We start from the raw sequence: 21,759 nt of genomic DNA, 5'->3' as shown, positions 1-21,759 counted from the left end.
CAAGAGAGGAAGAGAGCTTCACTCAGGTCCTCCAAAACAGCGACAAGTGGAGAAAAGCCCTCGGGTCAAACGGTGGAACATGTGACCAGGCGTCCAATGAAGAAGGCTGCTGCTCAAACTTCTGTCTTTGTTTCTTCGGGGCTCTCAGACGGTCTCCAGCCGCGCTCTGTGAAAGGTAAGGCGACAGTTTCGCGGGGTGTTTCTCGAGACAAGTGCTAGGATCCACGCCACGTTTTGTTTTCAGGGTTTCGATTACCGGCCCACGTGCGAACAATAACCCAACTCCGCGTGCTCGTTTTTTTTGTTTTTTTTTGAGCTTTTGAAACTTGGTCTTAGTGCTTTTCCCATCTGAAAATACGCACCTTTTGAATTAACCGTACTGTCGGACGTATCTGTAGCGAAGTTGTTTTTAATCCTTGGCGTGAAGATGACGTAAAAGCTGACGTTTTCTGTTAGGCTGCAAACAAAACAAAAAGTTGGGGCCGAAGCTGTAACATTTGAAGGGGGCATTATTCTACAGCTTTTAAACGGAATCCACCATTAGATGCTTCAGTGCGTTCAATATCGACGTTTCGTGACGTTACAACAACCCAGTCTACTTTGTTGGTTCCTTTGTAGATTTTTTTTTTTCCCCAAGTGCGTCTGAAAAGTGTGGTGTGCACATGCACAGTTGCATTCAGAAGTCACCTAGCTAGTAAATGGAGTCTAACTTTGCTTAATTTAATGTCTGTGTACATGCAGCTGTTCTGTGAGGGCCTTGGAGTTAGAAAATTAATTCTATTGTTGCACATAAATAAAAGAAGGCGCAACAGATCAGATTAACATCCTTTTTAACTCATTCTAAATGGGGACCGTTGACAGAAATATGCCGTTAGCTTTGCAACAATCGGTCATACTGAGCATGTATGTGGTGACAGTGGAAAGGAGAACTCCTGTTAAACATTAATAACACGTCTGGTAGAAAGCGCCTCATTTTGAGCTGCCATCTGATTGACAGGGTTGAACAGGCAGCCTCACAAAGACCAAGGAACAAAGTAGACGGGTCAGGAATAAACTTTTGAAGAAGTTTAGAGCAAAGATTCAAGCCCGCATCCTAAAATGGAGAAAGCAGAGCAGAACTCAAGCGATGATACATGGTTTGTTAGCTTAAGCACATTTTCAATTGTATCCTATTCTATCATAGTGACAGATTCTTGGTTTTATTATTTTTAAATTATTCTCTTTTAAAGGAAGACCTTGCTTTAGCTCCATTTGTGTTTGTTCTTTGACAACTCATTAATGTCATCCACTCAGAACAGAAAGATGCCGCCTGCGCCGGCAGATGTGTTGGGTCCCAAGCCTGTGGACGGGGGCTGGGGCTGGATGGTGGTGCTCGGCGCCCACATTTCCATTGGATTCGCATATTCCACTCCCAAAGCCCTGTCCATTTTCTTCAAGCCGATCAAAGAAGACTTGGGGGCCAGCTACAGTGAAATAGCATGGATTTCCTCCATCATGCTGGCTGTAATGTATGCAGGCGGTGAGTTTTTATTATGTTGCCCTGTTCAAACAGAGAAATAACTACAGCTATCAGGATGTTCAATGGTCAACAAACAAGTTTAAATGACCTAATCATGGAACATGAGGTATAATGAACTCCTAGTCTTTTTTTTTTTTTTTTTTTTTACATATTTATACTGAGGTGAGACAGGATTAGGGGTTTTAAATACAACAGTATGGCAGGGTTATGTAACATGATATAAAACTGATGTCTGGGTAAGTACACACACACATTTCTGCAAAATGTTTTTTCAAATCGATATACAAAACACTGTTCTGGCTCAACAGTTTGATTCAAAAATTAAACTTGTGCAAACGTTTACCATTTTCATTGCATAATAGTGTTTTTTTTTTTTTTTTTTTTTTTTTTTTTATCAGCTGACGTTTACTTAGAGCTGCAGTGAGCCCAAAAAGGACACGTGTCCTAAAAGCTGTGATCCATCACAAGGTCTGCAGTGTGCAGCTTTAAATCAGCATCTTTTACAGAATCAAACAGTGTGGAATGTGGAGTGGTTTAAAAGTGTTACAACAATAGTTAGGATTCATATATATATATATATATATATATATATATATATATATATGATGTTAGAAAACAGCTTATTGCAGTGGCTCTCATGCCAATAAGTAAACTAAGGCTTCATTTTGGCTAAACCATAGAATCCAGCTAGCTACCTTAAGTCGGCAAAACGGCAGAGTCTCTTTGTGTGGAAAAGTTAACTTAGAAAGATGTGACACTGTTTTGCTTTAGATAAAATTAAAATTACAGAATTGCTCTTTTTAGCAGTGCGATCCCATGTTGCAGTTAAAATGCTCAAACAGAAATGTATGAACACCTAAGACACAGCTGAAAATAGTCAACAGTCTGTGGTGTGCATTTCCTGAAGCGGTTTTATTACCGAAACTATAGAAAATAAACCCAAACATGTCACATTAAAGCTTAAATTGTTCCTTGAAAAAAATATTTTTCTTCACAAAGAGAGCAACCAGTGTGTGGTTGTACAGTCAACTCATTCCTACAGACAGATAATGGATAAATTGGCCTCACATGAGTGGCTTCGCTCACTGACGTAGCTTTAGGGGGGCTAATAGGAGAAGTGTTGCCAGTGTTATTTAGTCACCTGACCCAAATTCAAAACTCATTAGGAATATGCCCTTTTTCTCATTTATCTTCTGCTACATTCAGGGAGACGTTCATATTTTTGCAGTTTTTTTTCTCACATTAAAATGACTTCTCTGATCCCAGAAGTTCTTTTCCCTCTCTCTCATTATTCTGGCATTTGGCAAAGAGATGATTTTGCGAACCCTTTACTGACGTGAAACGGGGAAAGTTTAGTCTGATTTATTGTCAGACATTTAAAAGAAGAGTTAAGTGCCTTTTTATGAAGTGCTTGTAAATGTCTGGTTTCAAACGTCGGTAGCATGAGGCCATTGTAGCCAATCCTCCTTCACTTGGTTGGACCGCTCTGCAGCTACTCCTGCAAATTCACTACAGACGCCTTTTTCCTCCGCTGCTGTACACACATGTATATAAATACAAAACTATATTCATGAAGGCAAAAGCAGTTAGCCACAATGTTTGCTAATCATGTAGCAGATATTTTTTGCTCTTTGTGATTTTCTGTTTTTATATGTTGTTTTAATCAACTCATATCTTTGATCACATAGGTGTTGTGTAGTAATCACTCTCATTATTTGGTTTTACTTATTTGGCATTATGTGTGTCGTGCCCCACCTCTTACCGCTTCTTGTCCTTTTCCCTTTGTGTTCTTATAATTGTTGCGGGCTGTCTAGTATACTGCCCGAGTCAAATACAGGCTGTTGTGTCGTTAATTTAAAAACTTCAAATGTGCAACAAGGGAAATGTGTGTTGTTTTTTTTTTTCTTTCTTTTCCCCTGCTGTCAAACAAATCCGCCTCTGACACTACAGAGCAACCAGACCCACCAAACTGTTTCCCTAAGCTGCCAGGGCAGGGCACAAAAAAAAAAAAAAACGTGCATCACATTTCAATCTGTGGGGATTTGGGTCACAGGTAGATGACACAAAATATGACTAAATAAAAGTGTTGTGGAGGCTTCACATGAGCTCGTCGGTGGCTGCTTTCAAGGTGACAGGAAAGCGGGGCATGTAATCTACCTGTGCTCAGCTCAGGGAGGCCTAAGCGGTGAAATATACGGCTCCGCCGTGGCTCAGGCACAGGACTTTATCATATTGTCCTTGGCGAGGCTTCAGCAATGTCACCCAGTGGAGGAGAGGGACAGTGGGATATATCAGAGGAAGGTTCAGCACACTGGGGTCTAACACCGGGTCCCCATGGGAGAGACATGACAGCCTCTTCAGAAAACCTCTGACTCAAGGAGTCTGAATGATAAACCTATAATGGAAATGGAAATGGTTGCAGAAAGAGAGATGGTCTGCGGGGACGCGGCTGCACTGAGAATGATGAGCCATCTTTGACCCCTCCTGGCACCCCCTTAATGGTTAAAAAAAATAAATAAATAAATATATATATATATATATATATATTTATGTATAGTAAATAGAGTTTGGAAAGATTCGTTTTGAAGATCACATAGAGAGAATTTTCTTTTCAGTCTTTACTCGCATATATGGAAATAAACAGGGCGGTTTTAGGGAGGCATCTGGAAGTTATTTGAGCTGTAATTTAAACATTAATCATCAATCGATCACTGAATGAAGCTTTGCTTGTGCAGCACTTTCCTTTTCATACAAGTAAATCTAACACAATGTGCTTTACATAGTTTAAAAAAGAATTCAATGATTATCAATCAGTTTATTCAGATCTTAAAGCAGCTGCAGACTGCAAAGATTTTGTGACGTTTTATTCTTGGCTTAAACATTGCCTTTCGCTTTACTTGTATTTACAACTACCGGTGGTGTCAATTATCATTAAACTCATCAGTAAAATAATTTCTGTATTATTAATTGGAGTGATTAATCATATTTTTGAGACATTACCAAATTTCTTACCAGTCTCCTTCTTGTAGTCATAAATTATTGAAATTAGAGCGCGGGAAAAAGTTACAAATTAAGTTTTTTTTACTTGTTGTTTAAGTCTGCGTTGATTCAATTGACTCACTATTTTCTCAATTAACACAAGTTTATAATGCCTTAAATACAAACATGTTTTATATTTTTCAAAACCAGTAATGTTTTGCTAATGTTGCACATTTTAGAACATCCTCACATATTAGAAAATAACGGCCTCAGATGTCAGAACATCCATCAGACCTTTTGACTAAATGGCATCAGAATAAAAACGTCTTGGCAAAAATGGCTTCAGAAAAAAAAATAATGCAGCCGCTTCAGATGAGATGGCAGAAAATTTTTATTTTGATGCGTTTTTCTTCCTGAGACATTTTCATCTGAAACCAATTTTCTCAAGACCTTTTTGTGTTTGTGACAAAATATGGTTATTATTATATTTTATCACAATATTTTGTGGCACTATTGTGATGATAAAAAGTATTTATTTGCACCTACTTTGCAATTTTTTTTCTTAGCTCAGTGTGTTTCTGCCAGACAGGAAATTTCTGCTCTTTAAGAAAACAGGCGTTTTAAACGGGCTTCATCAGGCACCAGTTAGACAAAGAAGTAGGTTTTCTATCACAAAACTGCTCAGAGCCACCAACCACATTTACCAGACAACAGAGCGCACCTGATTAAAAGTTGCATGCTCTAATTTCAGAAAGAAAATCAATTTTGTACTCTACAAGCCACACCGGATTTAAAGCCGTTGCAATGTGAGATATTTAAACAGCAAGGTGTTACACGTGAAGATTTTTTTAACTTTTAATTTAATCTATATGGTAACATAAACAAATGCATATTGCAAATGCTTTTTTTCAAACAGTGCCTGCTACTTTTAAATATACGCAGATGGAACTACAAAGCTTTCCAGGGCACAGGCCCCCTCTCCACCGCTGCATCTGACCCACATGAGCTCAACCACATCCCCAACGCGTTACGCGCGTCATGTCCTCCTCACTGGAGGAAATGGAAAAATGAAAAAAGTGGAGACATTACAAAGAAGTGTAATAAAAGACTATCCCAGTTATTGTTTTCCCCTCCTCTTCACCAGGTCCCGTGAGCAGCGTGTTGGTCCGTCGCTTTGGAAGTCGACCAGTGGTCATGGTGGGCGGACTGATGTGTGGGGTTTCTATGGTAACGGCCTCATTTGGGAGCTCCATCGTTTACCTCTACCTTTGCATTGGCATTATTGGAGGTATAGTTCAGTTTTTTGGGTTTTTTTTGGTATCATAAATGTGATTATTTTGGCTGCTTTTTGCAACACCTTAACTGCCTGAATGTTGTCCGACAATATTTATTTAACTTATTTTGAGATCCAAATCACTTTCTCTTGCTTGGCGTTTTGCTAAGTGTTTCTGTTCTCAGTGGACTATTCGCTTGGAGGCAGAGGAATTTGCAGAGGTTTTTTTTTTTGTAATTGCTAAGAAGCTCTTGGTGCAGAGCTGCCTCCACCGATTTGGCCTCTGTGCCTTTTGTTCCTGGGCTTTGGGCATCTGCCTCAGCTCCTGAGGTGCAGTTAGAGCGGCATGAGAACCAGCGCCATGACAGTAATTAAGACAGAACTATCTCTGATCCCAGAGAGCACAGGCTTTAATCGGCCTCCGTTGCCTTCCTGCAGTCTCCAATCACGGGCGTCGCATGGGGGCCCTCTGCCACCCTACGAGGCTCATTACTCCGCCAAAGGTTCCTATGAAGCATTAATAGTCCCAGCAAGTGGCTAAGCTGTGTCCTGTGCCCAGGGGGACCGCTTTGCTCCCTTGAGCCCTTGCATAGTGACAATATGGCATCATTCAGCTTTATCTAGTAAAGGTAGCTAAATGGACAAGCATTTACTGCAAAAACCTTAAGACTTTTTCATTTTTTCCCCCCTCTTACTCTAATGTTCTTTCTACCCCTTGAGATTCAGTAAAGACGATAGTCAGTGATTTACACAACAGGAAATAGTTCAGTACTTTTTGCTGCATCTCGTTAAAATTACCTTAAACCGTGGAAAAGGGGGGGAAAGAGGGAAAATTTTAGTTGTTTTGAAACCGTAACTCTTCAAAACCTTCGTAAACCTTGTTACCAGGTACCAACCAATGCCCACTTGCTACATAATACGTATTTAACCATATGATCTTTTTTTTCTTCACAAAAATTCATCATCATATTAGTGTAACTCTAATGTAAATTATATCAGCTTCATCACTCTTGTTTTCCCTGTTATAGTTAATATCTTCTGCATTGCATTGTTTGAAGTCCACAGCCTTAACAAATAATACCAAATGTAAGTAATTACATTTGGCTTACAGTTGTTATTATTGAAGTTCAGCATTACGTGCTTAGGTTATCATTGTGAAGGCTTAGATGAAGTTGTTCTGCTCTATTGATGCTACAAAACAGAAACTCGACTAAATTCTGCATATAGTCTTGCATAAAATAAATCTTTGTGATATTGTGTGTAGATAAAGCTGGCATCAAGATGAACATGCAACTCATACTGTTCTGAAAATTACATCCAACAAGCTAAAAGCTAGCTTATCTAACATTGGCATGTTTGTTTTCTTTCTGTATGTGAAAACAAAAACACATTTAAAATTAAAAAAAAGCTCTCATCTATTATTCTAAAGTCATTCCTGCTTTCCTTTCATCACCTGCTGCTCAGATCTTTGTCTAGCGGAAACGGACATTGGTCCTGAAAATATATATTTTTAAAAAACACACTAAATACTATTAATACCGAATTTTACAAACTAAAACCAGACACTGTTTCCCTGCTACGTCAAAGTTAGTTTACGAAAAATAATGAGTTTGAGCGACTTACCTGTGAACTCGGACCAGAGCAGTAAATTGACATTGGAAGGAGAAAATCTAGCGCTGCAACCATGTAGCTGTAGCTCTTCATCTTCCTTAAATTAAGGCGCTATTAAATTAATATGTTCAGAGCAGAAGGTAGGAGAGTGAATGTATTACCCAGGCTACCTAATTTATTTCTACTTAAATGGAGAAATTATTTCTGAAATAATTCCAGCATTCTGTAATGAGGTTTTAGCCGGCAAAACTAAAATGAGATGAAACCTAAATGAACACGGAGCACAATCAGTTCTGATTTAATTTAGGAAAGGACCCTCTAGAGTTTAGCTTCAGCACAGCTTTTCCTGCTTAAGCACTTTAAATGTAACTCTCTTTTATTTATTTTTAATTTTTTCCTCCCCCCATACAGGCTGGGGACTCTGCTTTAACCTGAACGCGTCTCTCACCATCATCAGTAAATATTTCCTCGCCAAGCGACCGTTGGCCAACGGCCTCGCCATGGCCGGCAGTCCAGTGTTCCTTTGTTTCCTGGCCCCGGTCAACCAGTATCTGTTAGGACACTTTGGCTGGAGAGGAAGCCTGCTCATCCTCGGGGGTATGATGTTAAACTGCTGCGTTGCGGGGGCCGTAATGAGACCCGTCGCTCGGCACTCTGCGCCACCGAAGGAAGTGGACCAGTCAAACAACACAAAGTCGAAAGGGAGCCTTCTGAAAAAAGCTAAGACCTTTGTGGATCTGTCGTCCTTCAAGGATCCGGGCTTTATCATTTACCTCGTTGGAAACGTGATGTTCATCTTTGGCGCCTACGCGCCCATCGTGTTTTTGTCGGCGTACGCAGTCAGCCGAGGCGTAGAAGAGTACTCTGCCGCCTATCTGCTCTCCGTCATGGGCTTCGTCGACATGTTTGTTCGGCCTCTCACGGGGCTGGTAGCCAACAGCAAGTGGGTCAGGCCGAGGATCCAGTACCTCTTCAGCTTCGCCATGGTCTTCAATGGCACGGTCCACCTCCTCTGCCCCCTGATGAGGACCTACCCGCTGCTGGTGGCCTACGCTGTGTTCTTTGGAGTGGGCTTTGGGATGGTTTTCGCACTGATATTTGAATGCCTCATGGACCTGATGGGAAACCAGCGCTTCCCCAGTGCTGTTGGACTGGTGACCATCATAGAGTGCTTCCCCATGCTCTTGGGACCGCCGGCTGCAGGTAACGTACCCTCAATAAGTGATTTGTCTGTGTGTCTCGCCATGTGCACAAACCTCACTCTTTGTCTCAGAATTATACAACTAGATCTGCTCTCAGATCGCTGCTGCCAAATATTGCAACATCGTAGACCAGGGGTCCCCAAACTACGGCCCGCGGGCCGGATCCGGCCCGCCTCCCCATTTGGTCCGGCCCCCTGAACAATACCAGAGAGCATTCAGTGTTTTTTTTCATATATATATGTGGATTTTTCTTCAACCACCAGGGGAGCTCTTGAGCAGATATGAAACTTGGTTTCCCTCAATGGAATATATACTAGTCAGTACCAGTCACCGTTTCGCTCACGGTTTTTTTCCCATTTGCATTCTGGGTAAAAATCTATCTACAAACGCGAATATATTGTCGGCAGTAATCCAATCCCAATTCCCCCCCCGGTCCACAGTTTCACTCTCCCTGAAACTGTGTGCAAGCTACTTCCGAACATGCAATACCTAAGTGTCTAAACCTTAGAATTACTTTAATGTTGTTTTTACTTTAAAAGAGAGAGATGAATTATTACTACTGAGCTTTGGCTGTTTAGGATTTTATGAAAGGCCCAGTTTGGTAAGGGTCTCATCGTTCTCTGTGTCCGCAAACGTTGGCCACTTTCAGTTGAATTGCACGCAGATTTCTTTGCAGCCCAGTAGAGGGCGATAATGGGCTGACTTGTCAACTGTTTAATCTGAAAAGGAGGAGAGAAAAAAAATAACTCAAAGGAAAGATGAAAATTCCCTATGCAAATCCAGTTTTTGTGTGCTTGTAGGTAAATTATCCAAACTAGAAAAACATCATGACCTGCCCCACGCTCCTATATCCATGTTGTTGTTCTTCTTCTGCTCAGGCAGGCCTTTATATAAATGAAACTATTAGCAGTGTAAACTATACCAGCCAGTTTTAATCTCCTGCTTGGATATTTACTTTTTTATTTCTCCTTTGAGACCCACAAAATATTCAGACATTTGTAAGGTAAGAGAATAAGGCAAAATTTCAGATGTTTTTGATGTAACCAAGGATCGTTCTTAACTTTGTTGCAGAATATTCATTGTGTGGGTTTTTTATTTTTGCAGCGGTTCTATTATCCTCTGCTTAGATTGTTTTCTGTTTTGTTTTAGTGTCATTAGAAATCCAGTGGCGTAGCGTTAGCAGCTAAAGCTGCTCAGCTTGATGAAAAAGCAAAGATGAGGGTTTTCGACAGATAAACTTTCTCTCCGCTTTTTCGCTAAAGTGAAAAGTTTTGACCGGGAGCGACCCCCTTTCTGAGGGGCCCCTTTTAATGGGGCCAAATAAGTGGCTCCTTGCTTGTGTAACGTTCTCCTCCAGAGGGCACAATCGTTATGTATCCCGTATCTGCTTGTTACTGCTCCTCAAAAACCTTCAGGTCAAGCCAATTAGGAGGAAGTGAGGTAAGTGAGAGTAATTAGCCTTTTGCGTTGGGTGTTTAATGATGCTCAGTTCAAACTCTCGTCATTAAAGTCCTGTACCTGGGCCATAATTAGGCTGCGAAGGCACTAAAAAAAAGAGAAAGGGGTGACTATACCAGATGGACATAATTACTGCTCAGCCAATCAAGGACTGTCTTAATGAGGGTGGTGGTCATCTGAGCACCGGCACCAGATGAGTGCTATCAATCAGATAATGCATTGAGAGGCAGAATGAAAAATGACCCCTCACGGTGCAGACGCGTACACAAATATTATGCCCATCATCATCTGCTGCTGCAAAGCTGGAATGTGATGAGAGAAACCTTTAATGGTCCTTTCACCCTAAAACACTCTCTTTCAATGTGAGGGGTTCTGTAATGTGGTAGTTAGTTGGTTTATCTAAGAAGTTCATAGAAAAGACTTGATTTTTTTTTTAAGTAGGTCATCTATAGTATGATAAAACAGGATTCTTGCAAACGTCTCCATGTTTAATTATTCTCCCTCAGTTTCTGTTTTCCAGTCTCTTTTGATTGAATTTCCAAAGTAGAAATACGAAACATATGAATATCCGTGTTCGTCCATGTTTGTCCGTGTTGGATTTTTCCATCTTTGTCCGGCACTACCTTCTCCGCCTGTTGGTGAAGGCAGCCCAGGCTCTTTGGTTTCTGGAAACCTGGAGCTTTAAGTCTAATCTGAAGCACATTTGTCACCTTTCTGCAGACCCTTTCTGCGTATTTATGTTTCTGAGAACGGCCTTCGCTTCTGCCGTCCAAATTGTCTTAAACAGAAACCGTTCAGTGGCTCTGTTAGCTCCAAAGCAGCTCCTCTCAGATTAGCCTGTCCTCGCTCGTTTCCTACTGCACACACATATAAGAATCTGGTTGGTTCCAGTTCACCCCCAAACTTATAATAAAGTGGTTAAACTGGCTTTCTTTTCCTGCTTCGACTTTGAATTTGCATGTTTCTGTTCCAGGGCTGCTGGTGGACATCTTTGATGACTACAAGTACCTTTTCTTCATGTGTGGAGGAGTGATCACGACCGGTGGGCTCTTCCTCTTCGTCATGAACGTCTACAACTACAACAGGTTAGAGAAAGCGAATAGAGGAAGAGACACGGCGCAGAACCACAACACCGTAGAGAACCAGGAGCAGGCGAGCAGCTCCGAGGCTCAGGTGGAACTGATGAACACGGCCCAACCAGAACCAGAACCAGAGCCCACAGAAGAAACTCGCTAAGCCAGTGAAGGTAACGCTCACAGATTGGTAGTAACCAGCTACATTTACTCAATTACATTTACTTCAGTAACGTTTTTGGAGAAAACAACCACCACAAAAAAAAAAAAACACTTCTATGTGTACTTTAATTATGCATATCTTTTTACTATTACTTGAGTAATTTTATTACGAAGTATTTCTACTCCTACTTGAATAAAATTTCTGGATTCTCTACTGAATAAAAAAACAAACATGTTTTAACCAAAAATTCACCAGACAGAGACACACCTGCTGTTTTTTGTTAAAGTTTCATAAGTTTTTTTTATCCAGTTAATCTAATTTGGGAAAAAAAATTATTTTGCCTTTTTTTAAAATCTTTTATTTATATGAATGATGGTCATTTTCATCCTTAAAATACCCCCAAAAATCCACATATCTTTATAATTTGGTCCATCTGAAAATGTGATTTTTCAAACATTAAATGATTGATAATTCAATCAGCCACTCACTACTTGAGTAAAGTTTTTACCAAATACTTTTTTACTCTTAATTAACTAGAAACGGCTACTTTTTACTTTTACTTGAGTGAGTATATTTTGCAGTAGTGCTGTTCTTTCGGGTACTCTGCCCACCTTTGGTGATACTGTATGGTTTAATTCATGCTTTATTGTTAGCAGCATTATCTCAAACTTTGAAGAAGTCAAACCTTTAATGTTAGTAAATAGTGTTTACTTTTATGGAGACTCTGTATTTCCAATGCATCAACATGCCAGTTCTCTAACAGTGAGCTATGGAGGATTTGCTGAATCTGGCCTTTGGGTCCCATCAAATATCACCTTTGTGAAAAACTAAAACTAAATATGCACTTGACGTAGCAGATTTTGCTAAAAACTGCTATTTGAGTTTTTACCCACTGATTAATTGAAAGGCTGCATTTTTTTTCCACATTTCCATGTTTATCTGATCTTCACCCATCAGGATCCAGTCAGTTTGTCTGTTTCTGTAGAATTTGTTCACACCCACTGACTGAGCCTGTTGCTAAGATACCTCAAGACGACAGCCATATTTGGAGGGACATGATGGATTTTTGAAGTAAATAGAGGAGGTGTGATGTCAACAGATTTATTTTTCCTATCTTAAGTGTAAGGTTTTTGTTTGTTTTTTCTGTCCAGAATATAAAGTCATATTTTGTTGTGCTGTTACATGTGAGGCAGTGAGAATGAACATGATTCAAAAAAAAAAAAATACTGTTGGGCTTTTAAGACAATTCCCTAAATACTGGAGAAACATTTACATAATTCATAGAACTGTAAAAAATGAATTGAATTTCTTCCTTTTCAAATTCATTTCATCATGTTATTATGTTCTTGTCTAGGTCATATACTGTAGGATATCTGTTGCTTATTTCATATATAAAAAAGTTAATGTGAACTTAATGTGTTGCAATCTAAGAGGCATAACAACTTAAAACAGATAAACACCTTCAGCTGGTTTTTGTTTGCAGAATATATAAAAAAAGTATAAATTAAAGTGTGCACTCATTAGAATTTATTCCCCAAATAAAATCATTTTATTTAACTTAAGTATTGTGGCATTTCAACTAATGTAAATTATGACAAAAAATATTACTACCACCAAGTAGTGGTGGCAGCGTCAACATGCTGTGCTAAAAGGTCAACGTCTTGCATTACCTGAGTAACATCAGAGTCCAGACAGGGTCCCTGTCCAACATGGCGGGTCATTTAAACACAGTCTGACGCAGTGTGTCGTTATTCCATGTTTATCAGTGTGTGTGTGTGTGTGCATGCGTTTATTATTTTATAATTCCTCATAGAATTAAAAAGATTTATTAGAGCAATAAAAATGATGCATCCTTTGGAAACGGTAAACACGAGTTAGTCAATGACATTTTGCCAATGTGAGGGAGTTTTATGCTATTCAACTGGAAGATGTGTATATAAAACATTCCTAAATCTACAATGATGTAAAAAAATAAAAATAAAAATTTTGTTTTTGCTTTTTTTTGTCTCACTTAAATAGTTTAGATCAAAGAAGTTTGATTATCAGGGGGGGGGAAACCTGTGTAAGTAAATGTTTATTAAATCAAACCAATGATTGCACTGCTTCGAAAATTGAAAGAAAGGGAAAGAAGAATAGCCATGCGACTGGCCTCATGGGAAAAAAGTAATTGCCTTCTAAACCCAACAACTGCTTCTGTACCAAGTCTTCTACATTGCTGCAGAGAAATCATTCTTTGCAGACATGTTTTAATTTAGCTACATTAGTGGGTTTTTGAAATGTTAAGATCAGAACATCTCAAGTCTAATGTGAGATCGTTCTCCCTACTTCATGTTGCCAGACGGCTGCTATTTATGTGACTTCTTGACTCCCTAGGTCTGAAACTAGACTCGGCTTTCACACAAATGTGGTTAATTGCAGTTAATTCATGATTGAAAAGCAGGGAGGTAAATACTTTCTTTCATGTGGCTACGATGGTTTGGTGAGCTTTTTTATTTTAGAAAAATAAAAACTGCATTTTCTCTGGTTATCTTTGTCTGATGATGAAATATGTTTAACGATCTGAAACGAATTTAGGCCAAAAAAAAAAAAAAAAAAAAAAATCTGTAAGGATGCAAATAATTTTTACAGCACTCTAGCTCCAGTGTTTCAGTCAAGATGGCAGCTTTTCTATTGCTTTAATAATCCCTAAAGACATTTTCACACATGTATGAACAGTCTCCACTGTTGACCCTAATAAATCAGTTGTTTAAAACTCTGCTCTTGATGCCCTTTCTGTTTCATAAACCCCATTGTTCACCGGCGGCGTCGGGATCTCGCCCCTCCTTGCGTCTTGCGCCATCAGGGACGAACGAAAGCATCCCGGTGTCACCAAATGACACCGGGACGCGTGAGAAATGCCATCGGATCGAGGCCCAGCGCCCGAGCTCCTCAGCGTTGGGCGACTCCGTCCAATTTTTCATGACAATTAGAAGACTGGGGAACAAGTTTGGAAATGTCAGCAGCTTAAGGGTGTGAGCGCCTAATGAAGCGAGGCCCCCACGTTCCAGGCGAGCGCTCGGAGCTGCATGCAGCCTCATACACATCAGCAAATCATTGGGCCAATAAATTAGACCGGCAGCAGCGGCAAACATACACAACTTTTTTTTTTTTGTCTATTTCCTGTCCTTTTGTCTAGTGCCGCAGCACAAGGTCTTTGGACATGACAAGGTGGAAAGGTCCCCCTGAGACAAAGCTGCGGACGCCGTGGCCGGGGGTCTGTTTGTCATTATTATATTCCATCTCACCTCCTGCTTCCCCCCTCTGGCCCGCTGACCCTCCTCCTCTGCCAGTGCGGGGTTTGCTCCGTGACTGTTGTCCTCCCTGCTTAGAGATATAAAAAAAAAAAAACCCCAAAAAACAACTTGTGTCTCTCTCCAGAGGGCCGGGAAGAAGATCGGGTCAAAGAATGTAGAGCAACAGAAACATCAGCCGTCGTGAATAACAAACTGTAAGGTTGCCTATTGCGGCGCTCCGCTGTGTGGAAATGTCAGTGCTGCTGCAGAGGTGTGAGGGTCCGATGGCCGCAAGTCGCAGAAAATTTCCATCCTAGATTACTTCTGAGGAGGAGGGAACAGTAGAAGTAAGCAAACAGTAGAATACTGGCTCTTAATATTTTACATAGCTCTCTGTTGCATGTGAAAGACTAACACAAAGTTATATAATTAGACATCTGAAAAGTGTGGCTTGCATATGAATTCAGCCCCCATGATTCTCTGACACATCATGTGTCTCTAGAGTAACAGGTTCTCTTAATGGGAACAGACAGCAGCCAATCAGAGGATGCTGCAGAACCCGAACGGTGCCGTCTTCCCTCTTTCCCTACCGCCACCATTTTCTATGCGTTTTTTCAAGAACAAGAGATTTTAAAGAGTTGCATTTAAACTAGATTTGCAAGTTTTGTGTTTTACAGCGCTGAACACATTGTTAGATGACAAAATTTAATTTTTCATATTTTGAAGTCCGTAATGTTCCAAAATGAATGTTTGAGGGAATTATGTTTAGTTATTATAGTGTTTTTTGAGATGCATCTTATTAGGTGTTAATTTCTTTCTGTTTGTACAGATTTTCAGTAAGTAGACACTGGATTGGTAGTTTAAAACCTTACTGAGATAATTATCTAAGTTGTTCAATGAAAACAAATATGTATTTTTTTGCCAAAACACCCAGCTGTATTTGTTCTTTTTTTATGTATATGTGAACCATAAGTCTGTTCAATCAATCAATCTACAATATACAGTAGAAAAAAAATTATATATATGTAGTCTACATATTTGAGACCAAAACTCAAATATGTAGACTACGTGCAAATCACTGTTTGGTGGAAAACTAACATCACACATGTCTCTGAACACACTTTGAATTATTATGGCAGCATGATTCTGTGTGGTCTTTTTTTTCTCCAATAACTATTAGCTAATGAGCAAAATATTGATCAAACTTGGAAGAAACCTGTTGGAGGAAAAGACATGAGACTGAGGTCTGTCACATTCAATCCTGGTAAACTGCGTTGAAGTTTGTGGTTGTAAAGTGACAAACTATGAACTAGTCCTTTACAGGATGTAATTTACTTCCAAAAATGACAAAAGCAGAAGCAAAGTGTGCATCTTTCGAGGAGAGAGGGAGTCTCTTCCTCGCCTCCTGACGAGGACTGGAATTAAAATGTAACATTTACTAACCACGACCGACAGGTCTCAGTTTACTGCCGTCTCCCGTTTGAAGAAGTTCCCACACTGGGAGAAGGTGTCTGTAATTGGTTATCACTCTTCATAAAAGCATCGCGCCTGCCAAGCTCTCACAATACACCGCCTAAAGAAGCAGAGAGAGCAGAGACCGGCGTCTGGATGTTGATTATCAGCCCCTTCCCCTGACCTTTAGATCTGTGTGAATCTGAGCTCTGCTGTTTACAAAAGGAGGTGGAGGCTGGGTGGTTTCTGACCTGATGAATCTGAAGTGGTCTTACACAAGCGAAGAGCTGGAGACAAGTAAAAGAGGAAAGAATGCGGTCCCAGAGGGCTCAGAGAGCACCGGCATCTATCAGCAGAAGAAATTGAAGGGGATGTTTCAGAGCGGCAGAGATTAGATGGAGCTGCAGAGTTGAGAAAGTGAGGGTTGCCAAACGCAATGCTTTCCTTGCAGGAGTGACATCAGGCAAACAGAGGACAGTAAAAGCAGGGAGACGTCTGCATGCACACAAAGTATTTCTGTATTCACTGAGCAGCCGACAGAGTTTGGAAAGGGTGAAGTGGTGGGACTCGGTCATTTGCTCAGTCAGTGTTCATCCTGAGATAATGTTGCTGACCAGCACCTTGTTTGATCTGGTTGCTTATCATAATTGTAAAGAAGATCTTTGCAAAGTGCCATTTATTGTGTCACATGTGCAATTACAGTCATGTGAAAACAGTGTAACCCCTCATGTGTTTTTCCAACATATTTGGACGTTCAACGCTAAAGTGAAAATCAAACGTTGCAAACAAACCACAAAAAAGACCTTTTTAAAAATTTTCTGAAAAATGTTAAAGAATTTTCAATTTCTGTTGAGGAAACCCCAATCTTTACTCTTACGCAAAACAGCTGAAATAACAGACAGGCGTGTAACATCAGATGCGCGTAATGAGAACATTGGTTAGCATGCTGCTGACTGTTAACGTAATGGTATGTATGGTTAAAGGAGTTAGAGGAAGTCTTTATAAGAATTTGAAATCTGTATGGAAAATAATTAAGGTAAAGAGCTTTCAAAACAATGGCCAAGACACCCAGGTCAGGTCATGAAAGCAAGTTTACCTAGTATTCTAAGGAGGCCGGTCCTGACACGGAGGCCAGTTCTGAGTCTGAGGCCGGTCCTGACGTAAAGGCAGGTCCTCACTCGGAGGCAGGTCCTCACTCGGAGGATGTCCCTGACTCCGAGGACTGTCCTCACTCGGAGGACGGTCCTGACTCGGAACATGGTCCTGCCTTCTCTGAGTGTCCCAAACTCAGAGGCCAAACTAAGACTGGACAAAACTCACCATTTGTTCCACTCTTAGAGGGTTCTTGAGTCTGAGCATCGTCTGAATTATCTCCACAACAGAAAGCATGTTGAATGTACTTCCATGCCTTTCTGAGACAGTCTTGTGGAAGATTAATTTTCCTAGGATGTGTCAGGGTCCTTTTGAAACACTGTATAACCTTGTAAATAACTATTGGGTTGTCACTTTTTATCATCTTAAACAGCAATTCTCTAACTAAATCATCATTGCCTGAGAGAAGGTGAAAGATATCTCCGCAGAGTTTTCTTTCCATCTTGTCAAAAAAGACAAAATCTAAGTCCTTTACTTCTTCCCAGAGTTTAGTAGCAAGTTTTTTCTGGACATGTACGGTGTGCTTCATTTTGTAAGCGGCATATCTAGATCTATGACTGGACTTATAAATCGGCAAATAATTTTTTCTACCATATTTCTTCTTTCCTCTTCGGTTCCACGTTTGAAACCCATCTCTTTCGCGTCCCTCAAAAATCGTTCAGGGTCCACGCCTGCCTGAGTATAATCCTCACTCGGGCAGTTTTCATCTGAGTACAAGTCCTCAAGAAAAAAAGTCTTTCTGATCTTTCGTTTTGTAGATGTAAACATTTTCTCCAGGTGATGTTTGAATTTTTCCACAATAACTTTATGTCCTCCTGGGTAATCAAGAAGTCCAATTAAATGCAGTCCAGAAGCAAAGTGGAAAGCATCTCTGGTGAGGCTTTGAAAAATCCGTTCACTCAGCTCTTCTGACGCCTCTGAGAGAACATCCACATTTAATTCTCCTGTTTCTCTCAAAAGTAAGATCAAAACCTCGTGGTGTTCTTCCAAAAATGTTTCTCTGACAAGATGCAGAGTTGGTCTGTCTGCAGATTTTTCAATCACTTTCCAAAGAAGTTCGCTGAGAAAGTTTGTTTCCTGTAATCCGGGGTTGTTTGACCAGGATGGACTTTGTTGGAGAACCTTTTTTTCATGTTTTTCCAAAAAAAGTGAGCTGTGAGCTTTCGTTACTCATCTGTGTTGAGCTGAGCTAAAATGTCCAAATGATTTCTGTGTTAACTGACCGGAGAATTAACTGATCAGTTGGTGATGTCATGGACTCTATGACATCACAAAGTCATCCTTAGCAGGGCCTCATGACACAGACATCATTTAAAGTCATGCTGATGACATCATTGTCAGCAGCATGGCAACTGTTGCTAGGGGTAATAATAGCACAGTCAGCATGAAAAAAATAGACTCTGTGGGCAGTAAATACATTATTCCCACAAGTCTGAACAGGAAGTGATCTGGACAGCTTCGCCAGAACAGGGGGGCCAGGGAACCATTGGCCCCTCCACTTTACCGCCCGACCCATTTTTATTTGTTATTTGGGTTCTATCTCCTACCAGGCATAGCAGGGCAAGTGTCAATGGGACCGCTACATCCAACCAGTTACTCAGCAAATCCACTGGTTTAACCCAGAAGGGTTTGACCAAGTTGCAGTCCCATATTCACTGCATCAGCTTATTTTGGTGGGGGCAAAATGAATCGTAGCAACAACAAAAAGAGTCGAAGCAATAATAATATTACTCAAATAAAAGAAAAAGGTACAGTGCTGTGAAACTACTCTAATAAGTACTTTTTTTGTTTTTTTCCAAAAAGTTACTCAAGGGAATGTAACCAGATCTACCCAATTTTGAACATAGGCAACATCATCAGTAGCCTGCAGGCTACTTGTTAACAAGCTCGAGGTGCTGTGTTGTTATCAGCTAGTAATCTTTTAGCTAACATTAGCTGCATCCAACAGCATTTGAACTCAGTCGGTTAGTTTGGTTGAAAAACTGTGCAAAGTTCTTTGCGTTGTTTGAGCTGGTTTGTTGCCATAAATCTAATATCATTACATTTTATTTTCAGCCCCTTAATTCTATTTACAACTTACATTGCTGATAATCTCATAATCTAAAAAGCTTGAAAGCGTATTATTAGACAAACCAATAACAGTGAAACTTACAAATGTCCAGAAAGAGAAATAGGAAACACTCCATGAAAGACGCAAACAGGCTGCAGACAATCAGTCACTTTAAAAGCAGAACCACAGGATGCTAGAAGAAATCTCCACACCCCTGTTGGAAGTTGCAGCAGGACGAAAGTACAAGCCTGTGATAATCTTTGGCCAGATGAGTCTCAAAAGACTTAAAGTGTGAACAGAACTAAACTCTACAACATGACAGTGATACCAGCAAGAACTTTCTAAGAAATAAGAAATGGAACGTCCTGGGTATACATTGTGGGATGACTTGAGACGGGTACGATTTTTTAAAAACTTTTTTATGACTACATTCTTATGACTTGTTTGGTTACCAAAAAGCAACTAATTTGCAATAGCCTCCTTAAAAAAAATGCTATCGTCTTTGCATATTATCTTTATACTGTTGATCTGGAAAGTATTTATTCCAAATTTTAAATACGAGTTATTCCAAAATGGATCCAATTCATTCCTCTCAACCTCAAAGCCACAACTCCCTCAATGACAAAGAAAAAACTGAAACAGAAATAAGAAAACAGCATGACAACATTTATGTTCAGACCACAAATGGTTTCACGTCTTTTACTCTCCCTCCATTGGACATCAGTATATTTTGAAGTACAGGTTGACCCCTAGCCTTTGAAGCCTTGCATGGTGAAGCATGCAAGGCGTCCAGTATACAGCAAAGCCTCATTTCAAGACAGCAGATGATTAATCTTTTGAAGCTGATGTATACAACGCTTTAACTATTTCTATTTGTTGTCTAGACACTGTTGATGGATTACCAAGTAGCAAAAGATGTAGGTTTTTAGCTAAACATGGGTCTTACGGCTGTTATTTGCCTCACTCTGTGTGTAGCTTATGTATTGTACTTGTATCACTGTGTGCTGCCCTTAATTCCATGTTTGCCGAGGACAGATTTTTCATTCAGATTAGTCATGACTGTCTGGTTCCAGTCTGCAAAGAAAGACGAACGCCATGTGAGCGAAGGAACTGATGCAAATGAAATACCAGAATGGAGAGGAAAAAAGGTTGACAAAGTAAAAAAAAAAAAAAAAGGGACTTTCACTGCACAGGGAGACATAACAACCCCTACCATCCATCATCCGTGTCTTTGTCCTGACCACTGAGTAGGGGAGGTAATGAAAGTAATTTAACGTACATCTATAATTAATATGCTCTCTTTGGGCGGCGTGCTTCGGACGAACAGGTGATGGAGTGTGTTTATTATGAGTGTATGAGGGAGCTGGCATGACGGGGCACCAGGCCGTCGACGGGGTAATTCAGTAAGCATCATTCCTGCAGCGCTGAGGTCAGATTGGTGCAGCCATGTAGGGCGCCACTGCATGCGCTCCTCCAGGGGCCGCATGGAAAGTGGGTTTCAGTTCTTTCTCACCTTTCTCAGTTTTTTTTTTTTTTTTTTTCCTCCTCCTCTTCTCTGAGTCTCCTGAAGAGGCACGGCACGTACCAATGCCCCGGGCCAGTGTTCTGCTTCTATGTGTCCCTCGCTTTCTCACTTTCTTCCTCTCCGTTCTCTTACCTTGCGGTCCACGGCTCCCTCCCCGCTCCGCACGTATTCCCCCGGTCGGTTTGGTAAACCTCATCTCTGGCTGTCTGTCTGGCTCCGCCACCTTTCTCTTTATGTCTCCTAATATTCCCCCTCCCCCGAACCCCTCGCTCCAAGAAAACCCTGAGAGTGCACTTCAGGAATTTTTTTTCTTTTGGTTTTTGAAAAAGAGCAGGAGCCTTTGCGCAAACACAGTTCAAACCGGAGTGCCCTCAGTGCTGTCTCCTTTTGAAACTCCCTGCTCTTTGAATACCATCCGTTTGAAGAGAATGCCCTCTGCATTTCATTTTACACAGCCAGTCAAGTGTGCTCTCAGGCTTTTCCTGAACTTATAAGCACACGCGCACACAATCACATCAGGCTCACACATGAACAAATCCCGACATATTTGCATTCACACACTTAGAACGTTGACTTATAGTGGTGCAAAGCGGAGTTCTCTTTCACTTTTAAGCTCCTTCATTTGGTTTCTCTGTTCTCCCTCTAAGGCTGTAAGCTGGTCGCCATCCAGCGAGGGTCTAGTTCAGGTTAAACTGCCTCTGTGCAGATTTCATCATCTTGTTTTTGCTTTTACTAAAGCAATTATCTGGCTTAATTCTTATGACTTTCTTCTTGCCACTCATCCATAAAAGCCAAAAGCAGTTCCCTCCTACTACCTGTCTTATAGACAGTCTCTATAATTATTTTGTATTTACAGTAGATTAACGGTGTACTGTGAAATGTTCAAGCTTGGGATCTACTTTTATAAGTTAGCCCTACTTTAAACTTCTCCATATTTTTACTCCTGACCCAGCCTGGCCACAGCCTTCCTGAAAAAACAAGAAGTTGTGAACGGTGATGTCGATTTTTGCAATTGTTGTCTTCCCGTAGC

The 21,759-nt window shown here is 40.6% G+C and overlaps 1 protein-coding gene across 3 annotated transcripts; it reads left to right on the top strand.

Annotated features, from left to right (window-relative positions):
• On the top strand, positions 1–11,386 carry LOC106957147 (monocarboxylate transporter 2-like). Of its 3 annotated transcripts, none has more exons than XM_015048396.1 (5): positions 1–175; positions 1,299–1,519; positions 5,643–5,786; positions 7,794–8,585; positions 11,016–11,386. In XM_015048396.1, exons 2-5 carry the CDS (start codon positions 1,303–1,305, stop codon positions 11,276–11,278), a joined length of 1,416 nt encoding a protein of 471 aa, XP_014903882.1. In that variant the 5' UTR covers positions 1–175; positions 1,299–1,302; the 3' UTR covers positions 11,279–11,386. The 3 variants fall into 3 exon arrangements, with proteins under 3 accessions (XP_014903882.1, XP_014903883.1, XP_014903881.1); XM_015048397.1 differs by having other exon boundaries at positions 1,294–1,519; XM_015048395.1 differs by lacking the exon at positions 1–175 and having other exon boundaries at positions 1,279–1,519.
• The last annotated feature ends 10,373 nt before the right edge of the window (positions 11,387–21,759 follow it).

The sequence above is a fragment of the Poecilia latipinna genome, unplaced genomic scaffold, assembly GCF_001443285.1.
Source record: "Poecilia latipinna isolate Pla-1442-1.1 unplaced genomic scaffold, P_latipinna-1.0 Scaffold880, whole genome shotgun sequence".
Classification (NCBI taxonomy): Eukaryota; Metazoa; Chordata; class Actinopteri; order Cyprinodontiformes; family Poeciliidae; genus Poecilia; species Poecilia latipinna.
Note: the sequence above shows the minus strand (reverse complement) of the source record. Positions and strands in the feature narration are given on the sequence as shown.